A 26,409-nucleotide genomic window follows, 5' to 3' on the forward strand; every position below is an offset into this window, starting at 1 on the left:
CCCATTGGTTCCTATTGAAGAAGTAATTTACGGATCACATGTGTAGTTTCATTGTTTTAAAAGGTTAAGGTTTGACCTTAAGCAATTTCCTAAAACAGCTGGGCACTGTAGTGTTTAGCAAACATTACTCAAACAGGAGTAAAAGTGCATTAGTTGGGGACTATTTTCAGCTGTGGATTAATACACATTTCGTGCTCTGAGTATTTACAACAGCAGGACGGTTTATGCGGGATTGACTCAAAATACACTACAGTGACCATGTTCATCATAATGAAGGAACTTGACACCCAGTGCAACAGTGTGGTTCATCGAAGTGTTTTTAGCAGTGTTTTGACCAAAATGGAGCTCTGTGGCACAGAGGATATATATATCAGGGATTAGATACATAGGCAACACCGCAGCAGGATGAATTCATTGTTGGTTTTGGCCTTTTCATGGGATTTGTTGTGACAGTTACAAAAACATAGAATATCACCAGCCTTATCCTTTAAAATCAGGCTCATTAAGCATACATACTAGATGAACCACAAAGGAAAAGGGTCATACACATCTCACTACATTATCATTGTCTCAAGTATAAAAATTAGTATAAAAGAAAATAGAGCACAGAACAATGTCACATAATTTGCAGTGATGTATTTGACAGGAATGAGAGAAGATGGGTGTTTGGCAACCATTATTACTGCATGTCTGTCTGTACACTGACAACACAGCTGAGGACGCTGATAGTGGTTGCCTAGTCAGACATGTGATTTGACTGTTGACGTACGATATCCTGGCAGATGTCCTGTCAGTCCAATAGTCAGAATTGCACTACAGTCTGTTAAAACAGGCTGCAAGCTTCATTACCAAATATAATAATAGCAAAGATGTTTGTTTTTATCAGCTTCTTTGGGTTCGTGGCTTTACTAACCAAAGGAAGCGTCTCTCTTCCAAAATGTGAAAAAGAAACAAAGGATGATTTTTCTACTTGAGGAAGTCGTGAAAAAAATGGCACAAAAGCCAGCTGTGCAACCATAAAGTCAAAACACAACCATAAAAGATTGTATAATTTCACCCATTAACATTTACTACTCAATATTTACTCACCTACTGTACATGTACGACTCAATTCGCTTCAACAAGGTGAGGCTATGAACCAACACTGGCAGACTGGAAGGCCCTTTGGAATATGCCCAAGCCCCATATCAACAGCATCACAGCCAAAGGGGGAAGATTTTACAACGGCGACAGAAGACTGAGCTGTCATGTTAATATCTAGTCAGCACCAGTAAGTTTAGTGGGAATGTTTGCCAATACAAACTTCCACCCAGTCGCATTTGCTCAGCAATACAGCGCCGCCACATTGCCAATCCCAAAAGGTAAAGCCTGGGGTTATTACATAAGCATGAATTGTACTGTAGTATTGTGCAATGACTACCAGAGAGCGTAAGCATCAGGCTAATAGCTGCTGTACACCAGCTGGTGGGCAACAGGGCAGAGCCTGGCCTGTGTTAACATCCAGAGCACAAAGAACAATTCACGGAGTCTCTCTAGCGTAGACAGTGTGGAGGGTAAAAGGTTTCTCCACGGTTTTACTGAAAGGATAAGGCTGCCGATATTCTGTGTTGTTGATATCAACAAATCTAACAAGTAATTGATCCTACAGGCAAGTAGTGCCTGTGTGTGTCCAGCCTGATATTGCCCATTCATCTTTGTTGTCCAAAAAAACATTAGAGCACATCAGTGGCGATGAATATGGGCACTGTAGTTCATTATGAGTCACTGCCACATAGACTACTCACTAGACTAGTATTATTAGTTGTCGGTTTTGGTCTTTTAACATGAGAATCATGGAATGACATCAGCCTTATCCTTTAATGATTCTCTATATATTTGAAGTTTGAGTAGAAGATGTCTAATGGTTTCATTATATCACAATGTCCCCTTTGTACCTGCATCAACAGTCCTCTTCTGCTCCTTCTTGTAAGAACAGATATAGGGGAAGAATCCTCCAGCAGCAGTGAAGGTTAATTCACAAGAAGGGCAACATTTATATTTGGCATCTGTCAGATTTCAACGTTGTCATCTTGTGGCATCATCTTGACAGGATGACAGTGCAGTGCACACGTTTCCCACAGGACTGAAGATGCAGACGTTCAGGCCTGGGGGCCACTACACTGGCTACTTTAAATCAATATACAGAGCTGGGGCCAATCCTGCTCAATAAAACACAAGAGGCTCATAGCCACTAGGAAATCAGTTTCACATAACGACACACGGAAGACTAATATTAATCAGCGTTCTCTGTTTGAAAGACAGATCTATGAAAAAAATCTGTTCGTCAGAGAGGTTTGAAGTTGTAAAACAACAGCAAAATTACATTGCAATTGTGTGATTGTTCAACTATATGAACAAAATAAACACTGACTGAACGAGGTCCCATGTACTTACAAAAGGACACATGCACGCACACACACACACACACTAAAGCACAACTGAAACGGTGAACTAAACATAGCAGAGCAGATAAATGAATCGAGGATAAAATAGACTGAGCTACTCTTATATCAAACAACACGAGTTACAGAAGCTTGGACTGGCGATAAACACAGCCTGTGAGTGAAGATATTTTGGTGTTAAAGATATGCATTGAAATGAATGGCCATGACCTTCTTATATTGTGCGATGCTTTACAACAGCGTTTCTTCTTAACACACGTCAGAGCTGAACATTCGCTTCAGTCCGACAGGCAACGCCATCTGGTGATTATCATCACCACAGGGCAGCATGGCCGGAAATAGAATTACAAGAAAATATGAGACATAATGGCACAAGAAAACACCCAGTGGCCTCAGATGGGAGGTCCATTTTTCATTTAATTTTAAGGCCTTAAATGTGCTGATTTTTTAGTTTGTATAGATTCAGTTTTTGCTGTGTTACATGTGGCATTTTTCCATCTACAAGTTGGGTATTAAGAAACACTGTTATTAACACCATTGTCAATAACATTAACAATGGCTCAGTTGTATTCAAGTGTCCCATTAAGACACGACAGTGAGGCAGCAAGCACAATATCAGGACCCCGACACTGAAGCAGCTAAGTGGAATTCGGGAATAGGTAATTTTATTATCTACACCTGTGGTTTTCCTGCTGTGACATGTCAAAATGTTTTTAGGGTAAAGGACTAAAGGAAACTAAAGAATGTACTTATTCACAACACTGCGTCTGTGATATTCACTGTCACACAAATAGTTTTATATAAGTATTTAAAGTGATATTCTTGTGTATCAACTTTCCCTTTAACTGCCTGACGTACACCTTCTTCAGTAGGCCATACATTTCCTAAAAATACCTCTCAACAAGGTGAAAGTGTTTTAAATGCTTTACAGGTGTGTGTGTGTGTGTGTGTGTGTGTGTGTGTGTGTGTGAGTGTAGCGAGAAAGAGAGACGTTAATACTAAGTTTCTACAGTTGAAATAAAGACAGAATGGAGAGGCAACAATATTATGCTGTAATGTGTGATGGATCATCACAACAAAGTAAATCAAGAGGTTGTTGTACATCCCTCAATACTAACAAGCACACAGATCCTTTACTTTTGTAAAAGTAGAACAACCACAATGTAAAACACACTCATGCAGGTAAATATACAAATTAAAGTTTTTGTATATTATGATTTTAAGTATTATCACCTAAATGTACTTAAAGTAAAAAAGAAAATATATACTCTTTACGCAGAATTACCTCTTACACAACCTTAAAGTCGCCCTCAAACATTTGTTGTATTTCACCTGGATGTTTGATGTGAAAAGTGAGGCGTGGACACTTACGCTGAGAGTGAGAGAAGGAGACATCTTGTGTTCAGCAGTTAAAAAACCAAAAACATTTGCACGTTCATGGATTCTGGATTTTTCAATGAGCCAAAAGGAGCAGATGTAACTTTATTAATTCTTAACTAGCTAAACTAATTTTAATTAAACGCGAAAAAGCTACACCAGATGCAAATTGTTATTCAAAGCAGAGTATCTTTATATTTATGAATTTAACTATGTAACTGTGTATATAACTATGAATTTCAGATAAATGTAGTGGAGTAAAAAGTACAATAATCTCCTGCAGTGAAGCAGAAGCATAAAGTAGCATAAAATGTTAAGTAGATCACAAGTAGCTCTGAAAATACTCAAAGCCAGTGCTTGAGTAAATGGTTACATAAGCTGTAACCAGCATTCTCCACTATTTTGTCATTTTAAAGCTTTGAGGTATGAAGAAACGGCTGTGACTGCAGCCATTAGCGAACCTCACACAGCGGTGTGTCAGGACAGGGAAGTCCAGAGCTAATATTCCCACATGGCTCTGCTCCACTGCCCATCAGGTCCAGCAGCCCCCTGGAGAGTGTATGAGGGCATATTAAAAGTGTGTGTTGGTGGGACGCCAGGAGGGGTGACAGGGGTTCCCTGCGGCTCACCGTGGTTCCACGCTGTTGCCTAACCTAACAAGGCAAGGAGAGTCACAGTCTGTGAGACGACGCTGGTCTCAGGGGAAATTTGGGAGGATCACGAGTCAGGCTCACTCCTCTAGAACAAACTCTGACAAACTGGCGGCAGGACTCGTTCTCAGACCGTTACAGGCGATGCATCACATCTAATTGGACACCAAGGACAGCTGAAGGTGATTCATTCAACCGATCTTATAAGCTGCTCCCCTTTGCGTAAGGAAAAAGTCATCAGCTTGAGGACAGATAAGTTCTGCAAGGGATTTTTAAATGCATTCAGAATTAACACCACAGGAAGCAAATCATACGGTTTGAACTCAGGCTTTTGATCTTTTGTGACTTCTCTTTTACTATCAGGGGAATGAAATAAATAGTGGAGACTGACTGCATGGAGTCCTGCCCCTGGCTGACAGAGCTAGTTTCTAGTTCCAGTGCTGCTGCATGTGCTGGAGGTTTTTGGTTGCCAAAAGTCAATTCTGCAAATAAATGACCAAAATGAACCAACCAAACCTCTCAGATCGGCTGGGACAAATGGATGGAGAAGCATTCAGTTTTTATGCTCCACATATCTGAAACAAACTCCCAGAAAACTTGAGGTCTCCGCCAACTCTCAGTTCTTTTAAATCAAGCCGCTGTATTTCATTAAATAAAATAAGTGACTCTCTATTCATATCTTGTACTGCACTGTAATTTGTCTTCCTGTTTATTGTTTTACTCAATTTCAGTTTATTTTTATCTTCTATTTTATCGTATTGTTTTTAAATCCCATTTATTTCTTTAGTATTGCCTTTTCTTTTATATATTGTTTTAATGCCTTTTTGTGTCTCTGAAATTGCCTTGTTGTCGAAAGGTGCTGTGTAAACAAGATTATAGGCGTCTGCGATGTGTTTTTCAAAACAGGAAACTGACCTTCAAAATAATCCAAATAATAAACCAACAGGTTCACTGTTTATTTAATGAAATATCATCGCTCCACAAATGTGACCAGAGCATTATGTAAAATTTCATTATCCACACGTTGTAGGGGATTGTTCTCATTTGTGGCTCATATATATGCTAGTGAGCAGAAACATATTCATACAGAGGGATGTCAGAGCTTCAATTATCAGCATGTATGATAAGAACTACAGGGTGAATCAATCAACTACAAGAGCTGGATTTGACTCTGTAAGTACTGAACACTTCACAGCAAGAATGTCTAAATAGAACTGTTTATTTAAAGACATCTTCTGATATTTGTCCTCGAGGCTTAATAGTGATGGGCAGATGATGTCTTTCCTCTGAGGTACTCTGTGACCGCCTGACATTATAATCAGGACCTTGCTCAAACAGCAATTTTTCTACACTCTGCTTGTATATATAGCCTCCTTTCTCCCCGCACACTGATTTACATGCTCTGCCATCATTGGTTGTCTGGATGTTACACTTCAACAGGCTGCCTTCTGCTGATTGGCTGCAACCGCAGGAGGGCATGGCAGCTCTCTCACCAAAATAGGCATAAAAGGCAGTGAGTGGGATCAGACACAGAGGAGCATCCAATAAGCAACTTTGAGGAGCTTTGACAGAGAGCCACTGCCAGCTTGACAACACTGGAAGGTGGAATCAAGCAAGGAAAGAAGCTCAAGAAGAAGACTCACAAGACACTTAGGGAGGGGAGACTGTTTAGAAAAGTCAGTGACAGGTGTCAGTAATTCACGGTGTCACTTTTACAGCAGCTGCTGTAGCCACTGAGAGGAAGTGAGTAAACTGAGGCAGTTTTTGGGACATTTTCTTCACTCATTTTGACCAGCATGTCTCTGGAGGTGAAGGAGAAGACCCAGGTGCGTCTAGTGTTTCTGGGGGCAGCAGGAGTGGGCAAGACAGCCCTGATCCAGCGCTTCCTCCAAGACACATTTGAGCCCAAACACCGGCGCACAGTGGAGGAGCTGCACAGCAAGGAGTACGACATCGGTGGGGTCAAGATCACAGTAGAGATCCTGGACACGAGTGGCAGCTACTCCTTCCCAGCCATGCGCAAGCTCTCCATCCAAAACAGCGACGCCTTCGCGCTGGTGTACGCTGTGGACGACCCGGAGTCACTGGAGGCTGTCAAGAGCCTCCGAGATGAGATTCTGGAGATCAAGGAGGACAAGTACACACCAATCGTGGTGGTGGGGAACAAGGTGGACCGCGAGGAGGAGCGTCAGGTGTCTAACGAGGACGTGCTGTCAACTGTAGAGATGGACTGGAACAACAGTTACCTGGAAGCTTCGGCGAAGGAGAACGCCAACGTGGTGGAGGTGTTCAAGCAGCTCCTGCAGCAGGCGAACCTTCCCAGCCGGCTCAGCCCCGCGCTGCGCAGACGCAGGGAGACCTTCCCGAAAGACACCAACTTCCGGCCACCCATGAACAAGACCAACAGCTGCATTCTGTCGTAATGGGAGACAGAGGAGGTGAAGTGTTGTTTTGTTTCACGAAGGGACGAGAGATGAGAGGATGGAGGGTGCGTTGTGCGACTCAGTCCTGCTGGACAGAGAGAAAAGCCTGGACTTCAGTCAGTGGGGGTTGTACAGCGAAGAGCTGCCTGACTGAGATAAGTGGTTCTGGACCAACAAAGACACTTCAGGGTTCACAACTGAGAGGAAAAGAAACCGAAGAGGTGAATGAACTTGAACAGACTGCTAGTGGGAAGAGGGGAGCTGCATTAATCACTCAGTTGTTTACTTGACGTAATGTTGTTGCTGCTTCTTTGGTGACATGCTGCTGGTGTTTAGATCAATGTATAGCTTTTGGATTTGAAATTAAAATGTTCACTTACATCAAGATATTTGAACTGTTGCTCACAGATTGTTTACGGAGAGGAAGTGTGTATATGTGTTGTGGTATGTGTAAAAGTTGTATGTCTCATGTACATTGTTTAAATGAAATAATTAACTTGTAGCACATCGTAATGTTTACAATTTTTTGCATTCAGTTAGAATTTTAGAATTTGCTATTAAGTGTGACATTACTCTTATGTATTAAATGTTAACTGTAAATACACTTTTCATTTTTAAATAACCATTAAAAATTATGTTTTTAGGTTGTCTTTTTTATAAATTACATTTTTTTTATCTGGGCATATTCTCACAAATTATTTTTGCTGTTTATTTGACAAATGTAAGTGGAATGTGGATCTAAATGTGTAATAAAAGATGGAAGCACAAAAAAAAATGAAATTTGTTGTGTTAAATTGTTGATGTTAATGGAGCTGGATGTATAGATTATGTATTAATTGCTGAGAAGCAAGTTCACTTTTAAGTGAATAATTATGTAAAGGAGGTAAGTTATTAAAAGTAAACAATAAATCGATCATTAAATGACATGAACATTTCAGTGATTACTTTTTACAACAAATAAATGAACAAACACAACAAAGATAAAATACATCAAGGTCCTGGAACAAGTTGCAAAAATACCATTTTATAGCTACAGTATGTAGTACTGTATTGCAGGACTGCTTAACTATTTGATCAAATGTACATATTTCTGAAGCTGATCAATATCCTAGTCCACCCAAAAGTTAATTGTGAATTTTTAAAGTACAGAGAGCTGCGTTCTTCATGGGGTCAGGAAATCTATCTGAAGACGGCAGAACTGAAATTTATCACTTTCAGTACGCGCTTATTAGAGCAAAGAGATGTTTCCACTCCACAGATTCTGATGTCCTTTCAGGTAGAAATAGGAAGATAAAACTGTGATTGTGAAATGTACAACAGTAGAGATGCACTGCAGGTGTTACAGAATCGGGAGCTTTGATTATTTTTGGTACTACAGCTCCGTTTAGTCTTAAAATTTGACAAAATGAGCCAACAAGAGCCAACAAAAAGTGTTCCCTGTGTTCTGGTTTCTGTTGGTGTCCTACAGTATTTTAAGATCTCTGTCTCCATCTGTTGATGAAAAACACACATTACATTCAGTGAAACCAGTGACAAACTCAGTAGATGTGCAACCCCGGTGTCTATTGACATACCTCCAATGTATGACAATAGACACCAAACCTAAAACATTAAAGCAACATATCAAGCACAGGTCCAGTGGTTTTCACAAAAGGAGCACATCTCAGGTTTTAAAGGCTTTAGTCTGTAACATTAATATTCAAGTGTCCAGACACAGACTTCATGGCATTGTGTTCCCATCCTCTCAAGTTTCATCAGAAACGCTGATGTTATTTTCCATCATCAGTCTGGAGCGATTGGATTGACTGACAGCTCGTAAACAAACGGTTGATGAGGAGCTTGTTTTTGTGAACCTTAAAAACACACTTGAGCTTACAGTAAACAACTGAAACAGCCTGGAAAATATCACAAACACACTTCTCACATCTCTGGAAAATGACTCCAATTCAAGATGAAAGCAAGTGTGACGCCCCAATTAACAAGGCCGTGAAAAACTCTGCTGACTGGCTCCAGGCTTGAGGGGACAGCAGTCACAGCAAAACAATCTGAAATGCCCTTGAGCATCACTACATTTGAATACTAAACTCCTGTTTAACCGGTTGACAGATTGGATCATTGGGCAGTTCCTGAAATAGCTGTGCACGGTTCCCCTAAATGCAACCTGCTGAGCAGAGACAGTTGTAGTGCTCAGATCCGAGCCCCCTACCCCCTCCCCTTCCCCTCTCACCCTAATCCATCAGATTAGACTGAACTAAGTTTCCTGTTTTAATTTGAGGAAGTGGCCGGGTAAACGTTTGCAGGCAGTTCCTCTTTCAGTCCACATTTAAACATTCTTCCGCACTCAGATCTCAATCATTTGCGAAGGGAGGGAGGCCTGGCAGCTTCACAGTCATGCAGGTGTGTGGATTTGTCCTGTCGTAACACAGACTTCTACTTTAGTTTACATCTGAGATGGATATTTGAGAATTTCTGGATGAGTCATTTTTACGTACACTACCTTTATTTAAGGGTTACTTTCATTAGCATTCAGTGGTCAGATTTCGGCTGCAGGGAGGAAGGCCATTCATACGGTTATGACTCATTTTCTCAGATGTCTTTGCCCCTGGACTTGGTCAAAGCTCCTCAGCAGATTAAAGCGACTCTGAGGCGTTTAGAACAAGTTCAGGGTCTTGGACAGAACACAGGAAGAATATCAGAGTGTAATGAAATGTTAACTGTAGACAGTGTGTATTGCCTGCATAAAAAGTAAGTAGTATTTAGGTCTATTTAGATCACTACAATGAAGGTTTTTTTTTCTTCCGCTGCAGAAGAGTAAAAATAACTGTAGAATGTGTCACATGTATTTACTCTGACTGAGCCTTTATGGGTCATGTGTCAATTTATGAAATATATTTGTGAATTAGTCACCTATTCAAATCATGAATTCACATTAATGATAATAAGTATATAACCATGGCTAATTACCATGGTTATATACTCAGCCTCAGCTCTGCAGTACATACTAAATCATAACTGCTCCCATTTTGTGTATCAAAGCTGAAATTTTATATACCATCTACTTATAAAAAGGTTAATTTATCTTGTGTTAGATGTGTTACACGTGTAGTAAGATTTATCAAAAAAACAAATACAAAAATCAAGGCACAATGAAATAATCAAATCCCAGCACTCTGCCTACATTACACCAAATCTTTTTCCTACGCTGTGCTGTATTTCCTGATAAGTGCTGTACTGTATAATATACTGGAACCATAAAATGACCACACACCTGTTGCAATGCAGAGCTCTTTGGCACAAGCTTTATGATGAGCCCTTTCATCTAACTGTAGCTGAACACTGCAGTTTGACATTTCATGCTTTTCCATGCTTCACAAAGCAGGCAGCTTGACCGAAACCGTTACTGAAAGTTTAGGTTGAGGTGCGAAGCCACTTTACATTTTTGGCAGTTCCAGAAATTTCTTCACACTTAAAATGCAAACCTTATGTGTACTTACTAATGGCAGCTGTGGTACTGTGCTACATTCATCCAGTTATTCGAGTATATCCAAACATTTGTCACTTTAAATCAAAAAAATGACAGAACTTTACTCACTCAAGAAGAACGGTTTTATTTGCCAAATTCTGCAGCAACCGAGAGCCTGCACATGACACATTATGTTATGCTATTCATGTTGTCAGATGGTAGGAAGCATATATCAGCGAAGTGCAACAGTTTGTTGTTTGTACAGTCCCGCTATGTAACACAACAGAGGAATAAAGCACAGTTCAAGTTGCTTAAGTAATATACAGTAAATTAAGCCAATTTCTGTCCACATGTTTATCAGCAAAACAAACAGGAACAACAGGTTAAAGCAGAGACTTGGAGATTCTTGGTCATCTGTGGTGTGTGTGCTTGGTAATGTTTACTTTGTTTGTGCAGGAATGTAAATGTATGTGTGTGTGTTGCCTCAGTCGTCCACAGCGATGTTGCGGAACAGATAGGCCATGGACTCTCCGTTGTGGATGCGCCGGATGGCCTCAGCCAGGATCATGCTGACATCCACGGTTTTGATCTTTGGACACTGCAGCTTCTGCACCTCATGGGGCACAGTGTTGGTCACCACCACCTGGAGGCGCAACACAACAGCCTTAGTGCATCTGTTTCAGCCTCAATGGCTATAAGGACTTTGATGCCCTGAGTCTAGGCTTCCACCTTAAATTCTTCTCAAGCTAAAACTGGCAAATTATGAGACCAACTATGGTGCTTCCCCTGAAATTGGCTCTCTACAACTTTACGAATCTATAACTGTAATGTTCTGTAAACAAGACCATTTGATTGGTGGAGCTGGGTGAGGTGGTACGTACCCTGGGATTAAATCGATGAATGAGAAATGCCACCACGAAATTTTATTACCACACAACTCTGCATATAAACAAACCCCCAACTAAGTTAGCGTAATTATTTATTTAATGTCAAAACCTCACTCTCGTGACGTAGGATTCCCCAATAATTAAAGCCATTCCTCACACAGTTTCTTACTAATACAGTTGCAGAGAGGCTGAATGCAGAGAAGGTGACAAGGTTTATAACAAATCAACACCGACTAAAGTAAAGGTGTAAGTAAACAGGATATCACACTGTTTAAGTTCAAGTCGGTCTATCATCAGAAATAAATGCTACTAACATGTGTCATTTGTGTTATGAGTGATGTTGTCTTAAACGCTTTCTCACGCTTCACACCTCACTGAGACATTAGTCAATGCACTAGATAACCATGAAGGATAAAGATGCATAAAGAGTCTTACAAATTGAGCATAAATAAATATGGAGGGATACACCCCATTCTCAGTATAAGCCAAAAAGTCAAATGTGATTAATTATGTTTTGCATTTTCTGAGGAAGAAGGTAATCTGATCTACAGTATGTATTTGTACTGGGATGAGATTGTTTACATTGAAGCTTCTGCTCATAGTATTTTTACAAATTGAATTAATTAAATCAGTTAACTGAAAGTAGTCATAAGTCAACTGTGTCCTAATTTTGACACATTTGACATACATTTTGATGCACTTTTGAAAGTTAACATTGACACCAATCATTTTTGCCATCCACACACGTTTTACCTCATCAATAGCAGACTCCTCTATCAGTCTTGGTGCATCTGCAGACAGCAGGCCGTGTGTGGCCATGATGTAAATCTTGTAGGCTCCTCTCTCCTTCAGGATTTCTGCTGCTGCAACAAAGTCCTCCACGTCATCTATGATGTCATCCTGAGAAAGTGACCACAGGGTTAGGAATCACACGGGGAGAGGAAAAAAAGAAAAAAGAAAAATGCATATATTTGGATTGCTGGAAAACTGAATGCCAACATTCCGGTTTCTATTTTTTGGGTCAACAATACTGAGCATCGGACATTGTTTTTACTATCTATGACTTGAGGTGGCATGACTAACATGAATCATCAACATAAAAAGTACAAAACATCAGCAATGAACTCACTGAACCCCACAAAACCAGTATAACTACTAAGAAATGCCACATGGAAAAGCATCATATAACATAACAATGACGCGAAAACCTCACTCTTACATTATGACATAGCTTTACCCAAAAATTAAAAGCCATTCCTCACACTGGCTCTTTTCAATACAGATGTTTTAGAGATCCTATGTCCCAATATGAGGAATAAATTGCTAAATTATTCTGAGTAAAAGTAAACTGCATAAAAGCTTGAGGTCTTACAACAATGATGGCGATTCTGCCTCCTACATCTCCAACAACAGTGATGGGGGGCTTCTCCTTTGCCATCATTACTGAAAGACACAGATGAAGGAACATTACTTTCCAGGAAAAAAGTTGAGGTCTATCCTGTAACCCCAATCAGGAACAGATTCTTGAAGTGAGGTAAAGTTAAGGCAGATTTGGTGAGAAGGGATTTGGTTAAAAACCTGCAAACATCATGCAAGAAAGCTCTACACCCCAACAAGCTCCCAGCTACCACAGCACCAATCCAATAACTGCAGGCCTTTAAAGACCCTCTATGGGACACATTTGTGCTGCTGCTAAATCCAAACCAAGACTTAAGATGGGTTTACATGGTGCGATTGCATGCGACTGTTTTTGGTGTTGTGGTAGAGGGACAAGTGGGTGTAGAACTGAGCCTCTTTTAGGAGCCACAGACCAGGATTGATCATTAGTTGTAATCTAATCAAACACTATTTTTTTAACAGATTACAACATGTTGGAGCTTAAAATGTTTAAAGCACTTGAAGAGATTTTAAGAAATAATCGATCCAGGTCTAGAACCCACCACATCTGACTTGTAGACCCCCCCCCACACACACACACACTGAGGCCCTGACTGCCAAAGACATTCTTCCAAACAACAGCAAGGCACGGTCAGAGGTCAGTTCCCAAATCCATCACAAGACCATCCCGTAAGACCCTCTGTGCAAAAACAAAAATTCAAACACTTCTGAGCGGTTACGATTTCTTGGTTTGGAAAGGAAGCCAAGAAACTAGAATTATTAAGAAAAAATGGTTTTTGAAACTAAAGAAAATGAAGCAGTTGCTGATCCCACAACTCAAAACTATCAAGCAAAAAGCAAAATTTAAAAAAAAAATATCATGAATGTCAAGCAAGGAAATTATTACTTGTTATCATTATGTCCATGCTAAGTAATTAATGAACTACAACCTCTAGTTCATAATCAATAGTGTGTCAAGTAATTTCATTACCTAAATCTGGCAGGAGGGATGTTAATTTGTCAATTAACCAGAGTCAATATAAATAATTTTATTCAATTACATACTGGTTCATGTCTCTTCTGGGTCTTAAGGCTTTTTTCACCTTTGTATTTTAATATTTAGCAGCCTGAAGATTTCACATCTGTGACGACTAAGACAACATAAGTCATCATTCATGTCACAGTTTCTCTCTTTGGTAATAATTCCTGAGTTAAGAAAAAAACAAATTTATCTCAACGGACAGGATGTGACACTGAGGGCTTCCAACAATTATCTTGTGATCCAAGCGTGCTTGCCAAAAGGAAAACATAAACGGACCATATCCCCATATCATGTAGGGTGGACAAACTTGGGTCTGACATGTTCCAGACATGCGTTTAATTTCCTCATTAATTTGAATTTCTTTGTCCTGTTTGACACAGATGCAACTTCACATGAAGAGGGCAATTGATAAAAATGTGAACATACTGCTCGTATTTCTGTTGTTGGCAAAGAGAACACAGCTGGAAAAAGTAATGCATGTCCTAAATTCCTTTATAACCTCAGTGGGGTGTGAAATACTTAACATCAATAAGGATGGAATCAATATTCAAGTCAGCTTTGATTTAGCTGCAGGAAGAGGCCAGAAATAAAATGGGCTGACAGTTTTGCTGCTTTGGTGTGAGACATGCAGAGATCTAAACAGTATTTCAAGGGGATAAATAATGTCATTATTATTTAGATTCTACGTGGTGTCGGGCAACAGATCTCCTTTTGCTGCACCAACTGGTTTCATAAACAGCAGTTTAAAATGTAATGATGAAGCGATATAATATTATAGGTGAGTGACAAATAATTACGTTTTCACTGCCCAATTCATCATTGCTGCCTAAACGTTATCACACAAGTGTCTATGGGAGTTTATGTTACCGTTAGCAAGGTTTTTATTGTTTGCTTTTTCCCCAGGATGGCATAGGGATATAATTAACACCTATTATATGATAATTGTCACTTTAATTCTTGAATGTCCTGATGTGAAATGAAGTGGAAGCCCTCAGTGACTCGTTCTGTCACTCCATGCAGTCAAGCACAAACGGATTCAAGCGTTACGATCATACTTGGGAGCTCTATCCCAGGGAATGGGACATGATGTCTGCTGCCTGTGTAGATAGGATGGTACAGAAAATATTAATGCACAATTAGACATACAACAAACTGACAAAACATTACAGAGCACTGGGTGATATTCAATCTCTTCCATCATGTTTCTGAGGAGGAGCTTCTAAATCCCAGAGCGGCTGTGTTCAGCGGTAAGAAGCCTTTCTGTACCATGAATTGACATTTCACGTAATCAATGCATGTGTAAAGGCAGAGAGAGAAAAAGAGAGTGAGAGTGAGAGCCTGGATGAGTGTGATTCAGCTCCTGCTGGAGACAAGAGACGGCTGACATAAAACACATTTCCAAGTCCGGGGGGAGAAGGAGGAGGATGGTAAATTCCGCTGAAAAGTGAGCAGACGGGACAAGATGAGAAGAGGAGGGAAATAAATCGTGTTGAGGAAAAAAAATAAAAGAGGAGACAATATCAGTCAGTATTTCACAGCTGGCTACAGCAATGCCTGCAGCAGGGCTGAAACATGCTGAGAAAACTGTGTGTGTGTGTGTGTGTGTTACTGCAGGGTCAGCGTGGTCATTACTCTTGTCTTAAGCTGCCCATTTTAGGCAGCTTTGAGGAAAGACTGAAACTGTGAGCAAAGGTCGGCCCTGGTCCTTACTCAGAGGTATTTGGATTTCTGTGTGGCTAGAGACACACAAGCAGCACATGTCAATGTACCATGGCATTCATTCTTCACACAGCTCGAAACTCAAGCGCTCTTATTTCCCCTTTGGAAATGTAGCTTCCAACAAAAGAGCTGAACTGGCTAGTAGGAACAGTTTCAAAGGAAAAATCTCCTGTCTGCAGTGGAAACACTCCATCCTTTTAAATCCTTTAAAAATCTACAAAATACCTGCAGATAATACATTCCAGTCTACGGCTGTCTTGGTGCCTAGCTTAACACGCTTACACATAATGACATTTTACACAACTCTTTTGGTATTCATACGTTAACAGTCGTTAGATGTAGATGTGTGTATGGTTTTCATCTTACATGCACGACCTGGACAAAACATTCTTCAGGGAGAAACTGTTTCTGAGTCAACATAAACACAAAAGGCGACTTTGTATTCATACAACCAGTAATGGAACACAGAATCAGTCATAAATCTGATTTGATTTCAATAATACTGTAACAAATATCTGTAAATGACTGTCGGGAGGTTACAGAAAAAGAGGAAACGAAGAGTAGAGATAGAGAAACTTGTGAGCAGGCATGTAGCTGCGTTGTGTGTCTTACATGGCAGCTCCAGGCCGGTGTGTCCTGCGGTGGTGCGGGACAAGGGGGGCGAGTGTCGACCATCAGCCATGTCAGACTCTGAATGATGGGCTTCCCCGTGCATCACTGCCAGCCCAAGTCGCAGCCTCTCGGCGTAGGACTGAGCTCTGAGACAGACGGACACGCAGACACATAAGAGTCAAAGAAACTGACAAACACAACTCAAAAAAAACAAATACGTAGGCCAAAAAAAGAGCAGAAAGAAAGAAAGACGTTTGCACAGAAGCTTTGAACCTACAAAGACACCTAAAAAGCATAATAATTAATCAACACTAAAGAAAGAAACTGACCACTGTGACAAAAGGAGACGTGATGCCTTCGTGTAAAAAACAGAACACGTAACGCATACAGCCTGGTCGAGGAGGCTGCTACGTTTCCACTATAATCAATGAAACTGGCTACACCAGGTGTGAGAGCAGCGCATAAGTGGTGCGTACGCCATCAAGATCCGCTCTACAAATGTAAAAATAGGTCAGTCTTCCATTTCGATGCTTTTAGGCAAGGTGTGCTCGGCCCTTTTACACAGAACTGAGTTATAAAGTGTCTATATTATAAGTAGCCGGCTAATTATACTGATCACCCTGTCTGCATTTATTTTGCCTGTACCAACTGGCAGTTGCTTAGTAACTTTATCCCTTAGCCTACATGTACTACTGTAGTCTGTAGATGTTAAATTTCACAGCGCTGTGCTGGGTCCACAAACTGAAAACACAATCCCAAAAGGAAAGCTCACCGTCTTGTTTTGCCTGTGACTCACACAACACTACGCTGTACACGCGCAGCAGGTGTAGCCAGGAAAAAGATACATTCCCCGGCACATCAGCTCCGCAAAAGGTCCACATGCATTACGTGTTCGATGTAGACAAAGCATTGAGGAATTGCAAGTTCTGAGTGTGCCAGGCTTTCTTGTTACCTCTTGGCAGCTGAAGGGGTCTTTGCAACGATGATGGCATTCCTGTAGTCTGGGATCTGAGGAAAGAGAAATATTCTTTTTGGAGCTGGACTATAAAACTGACCTTTGATATTGGATACAAATAAAGATTATTTAACTATACATTAGTTACAGAAGTCATTCTTTGATGTAGAGTGTAACACCATTATTGTTGGGTGCTGTGCCTGTTTGACAAAGAGGTACAACATTGTCCAGCGACCAGTGTTATGTAGCCTCACCTCCTCCTGAATGTACTGGATGAGGAAGGGGGAAGCTCTCAGGTTGTCAACAGGGAAGCTGAAAAAGCCCTGGATTTCTTTCTGGTGGAGGTCCATGGTGATGATGTGAGTTAGCCCTGCAACACCAAAGACACACGCATGGAGTTGGTATGGCTTCAGAACACGTTTCTGCAGTGTTTGAAGCACAGAATTACAGGCAGAAAGAAACATATTGGCATGGAAATGTGTGCAAACGGATCCATAAACTGTACAAACAGATTAATAAACAACAGATTGCTAAATTGAGCGAAATGTTTTGGGAAATTCTGAAGTAAGACATCTGCAATATACATCTGGTATTCAGAATAAAAGCAAGAAATTAGAGGTATGAAAAATGTTATAACTAATGTGATGCACAATTTAATGCATCCCCTAGCCTGTGCCTAACACATAAATTATTCAGCAGGACTTTGTGTAAGCACAGCACACTGTGTAATTTGTACACAGCTCTAAGTGGCTGATTGTAACCCTGTTATATGCAGCTAAAGCTTGGGACCTGAAGACAAGCTGAAAGCCTGAACAAACCACACAGAAAGATTGTTTCGTCACACCCAAAACATATTCACAAGTGGCTCTGTCGTAATGCGAGTCCCTGCCTTAACAGGACAGGATGCTTGTTATATTAGTCTGTTTGTCTGTTTTTCTGACTTTAATCTGTGCTTTCATTCAGTGGGTATAAATAACATAACAATAATGACACAGGAAATCACAACACACAGTCCATACCAGCTCTAGCTAACATGGATGCCAGCAGCTTGCAGACAATGGATCCTCTCTTCCTCATCTTGCACTGCTTGCTGTAAGGAAAGTAGGGAATGACGCCGATGATGTTCTTGGCACAGGACGTCTTCAGGGCATAAGCCATGACGAGCAGCTCCATGATGGCCGTGTTGACATCTCTGAGAAACAACACATTCAAATCGAGAGAGACAGAATTAGATATCACGACCCGCAAGAGCATTGCGCTGGTACGCAATTGGTCTGAGCCTGTGGTCGTCCACAAAGACGATCCAAACAGGCACAGACGGATATGTTGGTGGGGATTGATGAGTCAGCAGTTTAATGTTTGTTTACAAGATCATCATCTCATAAACCACTGTAGATAATAAAAAATAAAACAATGCCTGGCAAACACAAAGCTTTTTTTGTATTCCCACTATTTGGACATGGCCTTTTATTGTTATTGGACTCCACCTTAACCGGCTTTTCGTCTAAGCCCCAAGCCAAAAATAACCCTCGAAAGTTACTGGCTATTGAAATCTGATCAGGTTGCAACAAATGAAACACATAGCTAACTGCACAACCAAACATGACGTAAATATGACGTTATGTTCAGGAAAAACACTTGCAAGTAAGAAAGGATTTGCTCACAAGGACATTTTTTAAATCAATATCCCCACTGGCTGTGACATTTTGATGACTAGGACAGTTTCACTACTTTAGAAAGGTGAAGAACTGTTGGTGTAACAGTACACTGTTTGTAGCCATTTCAACCTTGACAGCTTGTTGAAACCAGAGATCCCACACAGGCAGGTCAGCGGCCTGCTGGATCTGCACACACTCAATACAGGAAGCTCAAAAAGTGTGACGTCTCCTACTGTGACCTCTGGTTATCTTTCAACGCATGCCTCTTCGTCATAGCAAATAATTGATTAACGAGGACAAATAGAAGACTCGACTGGTTAAAGTTTCCTTGCCAAACATTAAATTTATGGGCTGTCAAGTTCAGTAGAGTTGAAGAGTTGGGTGACACTCTGAGGGTTCATTACACCACACATAGTGATATAATTCTTTGTTAATATAAAACATTAAAGGCGTCATGCTTCCGTCTCACCTGGGAATGGTCTGAATGATAAAGATGTCTTGTCCACGGACAGACTCTTTCACATCCACTCTAGTCTCTGAAAACAAACAAAAAAACCACAATCATTATGGTGCAGAGTCAAGTGAGACGACACCAAACCACAGCTCATTAATCTAAGTCATTCATTGTGGTAATGAGGGATTTGAGGATATTCATCAGCCTTTTGGGCTGAAAAGTGCTGCTGCTGTGGAACATTAAAAGTGTTACATACTTTTTTGGAAGTGCTGACGACTTCACTGGCTATTTCGTAAATTTTTAGTTGGTTTTATTTATCAGCCTTACCTGTATTTGACTCTTGACAAACCACTGACTTGCCCAACTCCACACCCAGGCGTCTAGAAAAAAAACATACAGGACACAGAGTGTTAAATACACAAACGCACACCTTTATGTGTCCCATTAATTGAAATGTGTAAATGTTCTAGCACGTATTAGACTACAGTGTGCGTCTGTGACCACCAGCCTGTCTGGTTTTCAGTCGGAGAGGAGGGACGGGACAACTGAACTAAAAAAGGTCTAAAAGGACTCGTTGATAGTGAGGAAGAAAACAATTTGGATCATCAACCATTTATTAAAGTCATTGCAGATGAGTCAATTCATTTGTTAGTTAATTGACAGAATAATCATCTGCAAGCATGTGTCCAGAAAAAGAACCAAACATTCTTTGGTTCCAGCTTCTCAAATGTGAGGATCTGCTGCTTCTCTAGGTTTTATATAATAGTCACTTGGGTTTTGGACTTTTAGACAAAACAAGACCGATGGGGATTTCTTGGACATTTAATAGACCAAACAATAAATAGATGAATGGAAAAAATAATTGGCAGACTGGCCAATAATAAAAATAATTAGAATAATAATATCATTACAACTTTGCAAACTGTGCAATCTATGACATGCAAATCTATTTATATGCTACAACTTCTCAAATGCATCCTCACACTAGACTATAAAAAGCAGTGAAATGAAGTGAGAAATGTATTCGTAGGAGTTGAAAGGGAGGGGAAAAAAATGTGACAGCCACAAAGGAAGCCTACAAATGTTTTGTTGAGTAGAGCAACTGTGATCTGTGATGTGAACTGCGATAAGATTGTAAATTGTAAAAACAAAAATGAAAGCATCCACAGAAAACACTTGGCACAAACATGAACTAAGTTGATACTGATATGGACATTTAGTGCAGAACAGTCTTGTTGCATCAAGTAAAACTGTGAACAAGTCCAGGCATTATGAATACAGCTGTGCCTTGGGCAGAAAATTATGCTGTTAATCTTAAAACTGAATCGTCACATAACAGTGCCAACTGGCTCCGCCACTACAGTCAGCAGGGATCCTGCTGGGCAAGACAGGCCTCGCTGCCTCTGTAGCCTCGCCCTGTTTACATCCCTCGACCTTGTTCAAATATTTGATATAATGCCATCATCTATTATGACTACGGTATCTTTAAGTAGACGATTAAAACAAAAGATCAAAGAATAAGGGACATGTGCTTTACGTATTATTTCTGTCCTGTATGTCTATTTGCCTAACAAGGCAAATAAGAGCCAGTTTGCAGCCTTATAAACTGCTTTCTATTAGTCACATTCAGTGAAGAATTACATGGTTATAAAAGGATGACTTCAGTTCCAGGGGTATTTACACACAGGCCAGTCACCACGTGCACCTGAACATATTCAATAAAGCTTTCATTAATATTTTCTGTGTGCTTGTGTTGTTATTTAACCTTTGCTCCACAAGAAATCTCTACTTGGCTCCAGAATGGCAACATAATCTCCTGAAAAAATGTTCTGCAATGTTGCCAAACAGAGAAAACTGAGAGAGATGAGCTGTTTTTTCAATGTGTGAGCAATGCAACTTCTGCTTGGCTGTCGGACAAGTCTGCAGGGCCGGGAAAAAGCTGGCTGCTCCCTGAATTCAGAGGGCCATCAACAAGAAAAGATGTTTGCAGAGATCAGGGTCACTATTCATAAAAGGATTAAAAACAGATACTTCCTATTATTCTTATTTTTATCATTCATTGTATCTCATCTGGTTTCACTGGTTTTGCTTAGTGAGCCACTACCCATTTAAAAGCTCCATGACTTATTGTCTATTAAATAAAGCCTGGCTGCTACAGTAACATCCAGTGTACAGTATATGTGCCCTGTTTACTCCCTTGACAGGGCAGTGTCTGCACAGTACACTCCTTTCATCACCAAGATTCTCACTGACAGCTCCTTTAAATGTCCCACACCGAGACAAAGACCCACATTAGTCATAATCTAATAAAACAAATCTTTCATTTTTGTACCGCTGTGCATAGCGTGTTGTTAATCTGCAATTATACTTTTAAGGGAAATGATGATTAAGCTTTACAGACTTAATCAAAGGAAACTTATAATGCTATAAGAAGGGTTCAATCAAAACAATTCTTTAAGGGCTGAAGGATTTTTAAAGTTTCTTTTGTTTTTGCCAGTATTTTGCGCCAACATTCAATGTGTTACAGTTAGATAACTTTCATGCCAAGAAATACGTAAACTATGATTATTGTCAGGTTGGAAAAGCCACTGAAATTTCAGTTAGACCATCAAGGGACACTAACTCCTAAAGGTGGTTTCATAGCTGGTTTGATAGAAAGAAGTGACACCTATACAAGACTACATGGGAAATATACAATATTTAAGACAATACTAGCAAAACAATACTCAGTCAAACCAAAGAAGATTGTGCCCACAAGTTGATCACCAATGAAGTATTGATGCTAAGTCATGTTTATAAGGGTATACAAGTTGGAGGTGCAAGTGACAAGCTAAAAGTCAGGTGAAATGTAAGATCGGACAAATAATACAGATGTAGGATCACATACACAAGCACTTATATGGGAACAAGTTTTCTTACAGTGCTTAAGTAAATGTTTAGTCTTCTGTTGTTTCTGGTAATTCAGACTTTTGCAACTTTAATGTTTAACATTAAACTTACAAATACACAAGTAAATACAAATAAATACATCTTATGGACAACATGTGATGTTACCGTCATGAGTGACCCAATGATGATGTAGCTTAACTGAACTGCATTAAAATTCACAACAGTGGCCTACACACCCCCTCGCCTCAGCTCACCTACGGCTTTGACTCCCTGGTGTAGCCTTTACTGTCATGGACATGGCAGGTAACAAAGACAGGCCAACTCTCGAAATTATACGTGGTATAGCATTAATAGTCAAACCTCACTTACTCTGTGATCTTCTTGGCCAGCTCGGAGCAGGCGGTGGTGGAGTTGGCAGAAAACACACGGTAGCCGCTTCTTGAAACATTCATTTTCTTGTAACCATACGACAGCTTTGGAGAGTGAGCGACCAGAGACCTGTGACCCCCAAAACGCCTTATAGGCATGTTTCCTTGGAGTCAACGTGGTGTTTGGTTTTACGTTTTCGCCCAAACCCCCGTCCGTTATAACCTTAGGGGCAGTTTCCACACTACAATATAAGCTCTGGTTGGTTTGCACGTCCACCATGCACACGCATCTTCAAGTACGAAAACACAAAAACTCAGTGTGACGCAGCACTGTACATAATCTAAAACAACAAAGAGCACATTCTCCACATATAACGTGGGAGCGACACTCCTGCAGGTGATAGAGAGTCAACCACCGCCTTCACCGACCAGCACCACAAAAAGCCCCGGTCCACCAATAAATCGACAGCAGATGGAAAGCTAAGCTGTGTTTCCATGCGGGTCACTTGAGTCTGTTCTCGTCTCCACAACACACACACACACCGGTTTATGTCACCATGAAGGCGAACTGAAATGTAACAAGAACTTCTCGGGCGCTGCAGCAGCGCAACAAAATTCAAAACTCCGCCGGCAGCATTCAAATGTGGCAACTGTAAACTTTGTAGCAATGCGTTCGTAGCAGGGGAAGAGACGCCACGAGCACAGGTTCATTGGGTGGATGAGAAGATGGAGTGACGTTGAAGAGAACCAATCGCAGACTAGATCGAAACAACAGAGGGCGCGTAAAATATTATTTTGACCAATCACTGCGTGGGATTTGTATGACCTACAATTAAAGTGCAACTATCACAAAATGCGGTAGTGGGAATGTTTTTCTTACTGTGGGCCCTAAAAAATAGTAAGGCAATCATTGGGTTTAAGGACTGCCACAGTGTCTACAGCGGAGAAAGAAGTACTCAGAGTGTTTTACTCAAGTAGTAATAATACATTATAAAATACTGGGTTACAAGTAAATCCTGCATTCTTACTTAAGCTTAAGTATATATTTGCAAATATGTAAAAGTATCATTAGCAAAATGTTATTTTGTAAAATTGCTAGAATATATTCTGCAGCTGTCACTTTATTTGTGCATTATTAACGATAAATTAGTATATAGGCAGAATGTTGAGATAATTTTAGCTACTTTTTGTGTTTTTGGGTGGTTTAAACAAGCATCCTATTTTATAACCTGATCATTTGTTTTGTATGTATAACAAATCTAGCTCTAAAGATCTAAAAATGTAACTATTTCATAGTTATTTTGAAAAATAATAACTCTTAATAAGTTAGTAACCATACCATAAAGCTACATGTGGTCTAAATGGCCTCCTTTCTGAACCACCTGCTGGAAGCCACCTGGAGTCAAGTGCAGTGAAGCATAGATGGTGATGATGATGAATCAAGCTCGGCTTACATTTTCTTTATTTGCAGAATAGAAATTATCAATATTTTAGATGAACAAATTTTCTTCAACACTTTCATTTTATACAATGTAGGCTATGTTGTCGGGTTTTAAAGAAATATAGCATTTTTTTAATGAACAATATACAGAAGGTTACAGTAGCAAATTTATCATGAGCAGAAAAAAAACGCCCTGTACTTCAGTGGAACATGCAATAAAAAGTGCTCCTGTCATGAAATCCATGGAAAGTAATATTGCAACTTTAACCAATGACATCTGAGGATGTTGACATAAATTTGACTGATAACTACCATATTGCAAAAGGAAGGTAGCACACTTAAGATGTGACATTATCGCTTAATGTAATTTCAGTTTAAAAATATGTCAGTCGTTTCTGTATAATCTATAGAGCAGGGACACACACACTTAATGGCTTGTATTGGTTACAGTACAAAAGTGCTTACCGGTCAATGTGCAGTGGATTCACAGTCAGTAAAATATAGTTTTAATTCTATCTTAATTCAAATGTCTTCAAATTTAAAAAAGAATCGGCTGAATAAAGCATGTGTAAAGTCATTAATATGTTAATGATACAGGTTTTCAAAAAGCTTCAGCTGCACCACAACTTTAACGTTAACTTTATAATTACAGCTTCTTAGTTGTTTCTTCATCCTGGAACCACACAGAGTGTCTCTCAAACTGTAAACAGGACTCATAAAAACATACTGCTGTTGTTGACACATGAGGGAATGCATTTATCTGCTTTCCTGGCACACGGTGAACTTGTCTGCAGGTTTTGGCTCAGTGGATCGCCACACCCAAGACACCACACCACACCTGCACTCCATGTCTTAGGTGACACTCCGGTAATTGCAGCGCCTGTAAATCCTCATGCAGGCAATGCAATGAGGAGTAAAACGCAGGGAGTGTCTATTGAAATTTATATGGATCAGCTGGTTTAGCAAATATTGCACCTTCACAGTTTTATGTCTTTTTCTGGTACTTTGTGCACACACATAAGCCTGCATAAACCCTTAAGATCGACAAAGGCAACTGCGAATCCTGCATTACTGCCCTCCATTTTAAATCTCAGGTCACCGTTAACCCCTTTGATTCACCAAGTCAACATTTAACAACCAACAACCATTGATCTTTTCACTTCCTGTTCCCTTGGCTTCTTTCCTCTTTTTAGAGGAGACGGTTATGTTTTTTTCCCGTTTCATGCTTTGACTTTTTTTTTTTTAAAGATGGCATTAAAATGCAGGTGCTTCAGTTTTTCTCTGTCAGCCTTTCAGCACCTTCTCTTTTAGCAGGTCCAAGATGACCTGCCTCTCTTGGCTCTCCAGCTCAAATCTCCTTTCCCTCTCTTTCCTCTCAGCTCCCAGACGTTCCCTCTCCAGAGCGATCTTACCTGAGAGTTAAAAAAAAGGAAACGAAATCTGTAATTCAATGCCGCTTGAGGACAATGGCAGCATAACAGTCAGCATATACAGAAAATATTTCCTCCTTTTATTTTGAGATCGGTTTGAAAAACCTTTTAAACTGACATTAATAACTGTACACGTCTCATTGATGACTTCACTGATGTGTTCATTCTTAAAGTGTAATAGCTCCTGTTGCCTTTTCCTGAAATGGATGTTCAGAATGATTATCAGGCTAATTTTAACTTTATTAAAATAAAGAGTCTAGAGTCTGCTTACTAATGGATCCACCCTTAACATCGCATCAGTAGACAGGACATTTATTGCCCATTTTAGTTACAATTAATGTTCTGACAACTTAATCTGAAACAACTAACTAACTATTTTTTTTAAATTGTGATTCTAAAACTAATAAAAATCCACTTTGCAAGAGAGAAATATCCACATAACTTTGAAATCACAGGTCACTGCTCTCTGAAAATCTCACTCCTTTGAATCTCTAGCTCCTCCCGGCGCAGGGCGAGCTCCTCCTCTCGCAGCCGCTGCTCCGCCTCGGAGCGTTTCTCCAGGAAGCTGAGGATCTCAGAGTAGGTCTGACAGCAGCACTGGCAGGGCCGCTTGGCCATGGGTGCCGCTGAAAGCTCTGCCATTTCCTCGCGGTCTTCTTCTGGTTCTGCTGGAACAGTAATTATGTAAAAATGTACCCATTTCTGAAGGGAACAGTCAGCTACAGAACAACATCCACGGAGCTGGCAGGGATTAACTGCTGAAGGGCAAATACTTGCTTACACATGCGCTTGAACTTAAAATTGAGGGTCTATCAAAAGTACAATAAACAAAGGTCCAACCGTTCCACCAATGTAGTTGTCATTAATTTGTTGACAGCCTGCTGCCACCGCAACCCAAACCCAGTGGTGCAAAATCACCTACTTCCTCACAGTATGAAATATAGTGACTATGATACTCAGTGGACTGCAGTGTCAGTATCTTACAATAGCAGGAGTTAAAAAATGATGCAGTATTTGTGACACCAGTGAGGACCACACCCCTAATTCTTGGTAACGCCTTTTACTAGATCCACATTGTCTAATGAGTCATATTTGCGTGATTAAACAAACTTGCCTCTCGGCAGGATTTAAAGATTGAGAAGGAACAACCTTGGATGCAATAATGAATGCATTTTCTTTTATCTATGTGCTGTGGGGATCGAGTGCCAGAGTTTTGTCCTGTC

The 26,409-nt window shown here is 40.3% G+C and overlaps 1 protein-coding gene and 1 pseudogene across 4 annotated transcripts; one reads left to right on the forward strand and one right to left on the reverse strand.

The window, feature by feature from the left end:
• The first annotated feature begins 6,264 nt into the window (after window positions 1–6,264).
• Window positions 6,265–7,008, forward strand: LOC139301795 (GTP-binding protein Rhes pseudogene; annotated as a pseudogene).
• Window positions 7,009–10,483: 3,475 nt separating this feature from the next.
• LOC139296151 (phosphoribosyl pyrophosphate synthase-associated protein 1-like) lies at window positions 10,484–22,985 on the reverse strand. 4 transcript variants are annotated; one of them, XM_070918479.1, is made up of 11 exons: window positions 22,317–22,985; window positions 19,386–19,438; window positions 19,074–19,140; window positions 17,966–18,138; window positions 17,201–17,316; window positions 16,944–16,999; window positions 15,992–16,137; window positions 14,716–14,757; window positions 12,614–12,684; window positions 11,995–12,141; window positions 10,484–10,997 (listed from the first exon to the last, which is right to left on the reverse strand). In XM_070918479.1, the coding sequence occupies exons 1-11, from the start codon at window positions 22,472–22,474 to the stop codon at window positions 10,839–10,841; spliced, it is 1,188 nt and encodes a 395-aa protein (XP_070774580.1). In that variant the 5' UTR covers window positions 22,475–22,985; the 3' UTR covers window positions 10,484–10,838. The 4 variants fall into 4 exon arrangements, with proteins under 4 accessions (XP_070774580.1, XP_070774589.1, XP_070774606.1 ...); XM_070918488.1 differs by lacking the exon at window positions 14,716–14,757; XM_070918505.1 differs by lacking the exons at window positions 11,995–12,141; window positions 14,716–14,757.
• Between the last annotated feature and the right edge of the window lie 3,424 nt (window positions 22,986–26,409).

The sequence above is a fragment of the Enoplosus armatus genome, chromosome 2 (genome assembly GCF_043641665.1).
Source record: "Enoplosus armatus isolate fEnoArm2 chromosome 2, fEnoArm2.hap1, whole genome shotgun sequence".
Taxonomy (NCBI): domain Eukaryota; kingdom Metazoa; phylum Chordata; class Actinopteri; order Centrarchiformes; family Enoplosidae; genus Enoplosus; species Enoplosus armatus.

Coding starts and splice junctions, on each gene's coding strand:
- LOC139296151 (XM_070918479.1), bottom strand. CDS start 22,474: ATGCCTATAAGGCGTTTTGGGGGTCACAGGTCTCTGGTCGCTCACTCT. Junction 14,758..15,991: donor CACCGGCCTGGAGCTGCCAT/GTAAGACACACA, acceptor CTATCTACACAG/GCAGCAGACATCATGTCCCA. Junction 12,685..14,715: donor CCCTGGGATAGAGCTCCCAA/GTATGATCGTAA, acceptor TGTGTCTTTCAG/TAATGATGGCAAAGGAGAAG.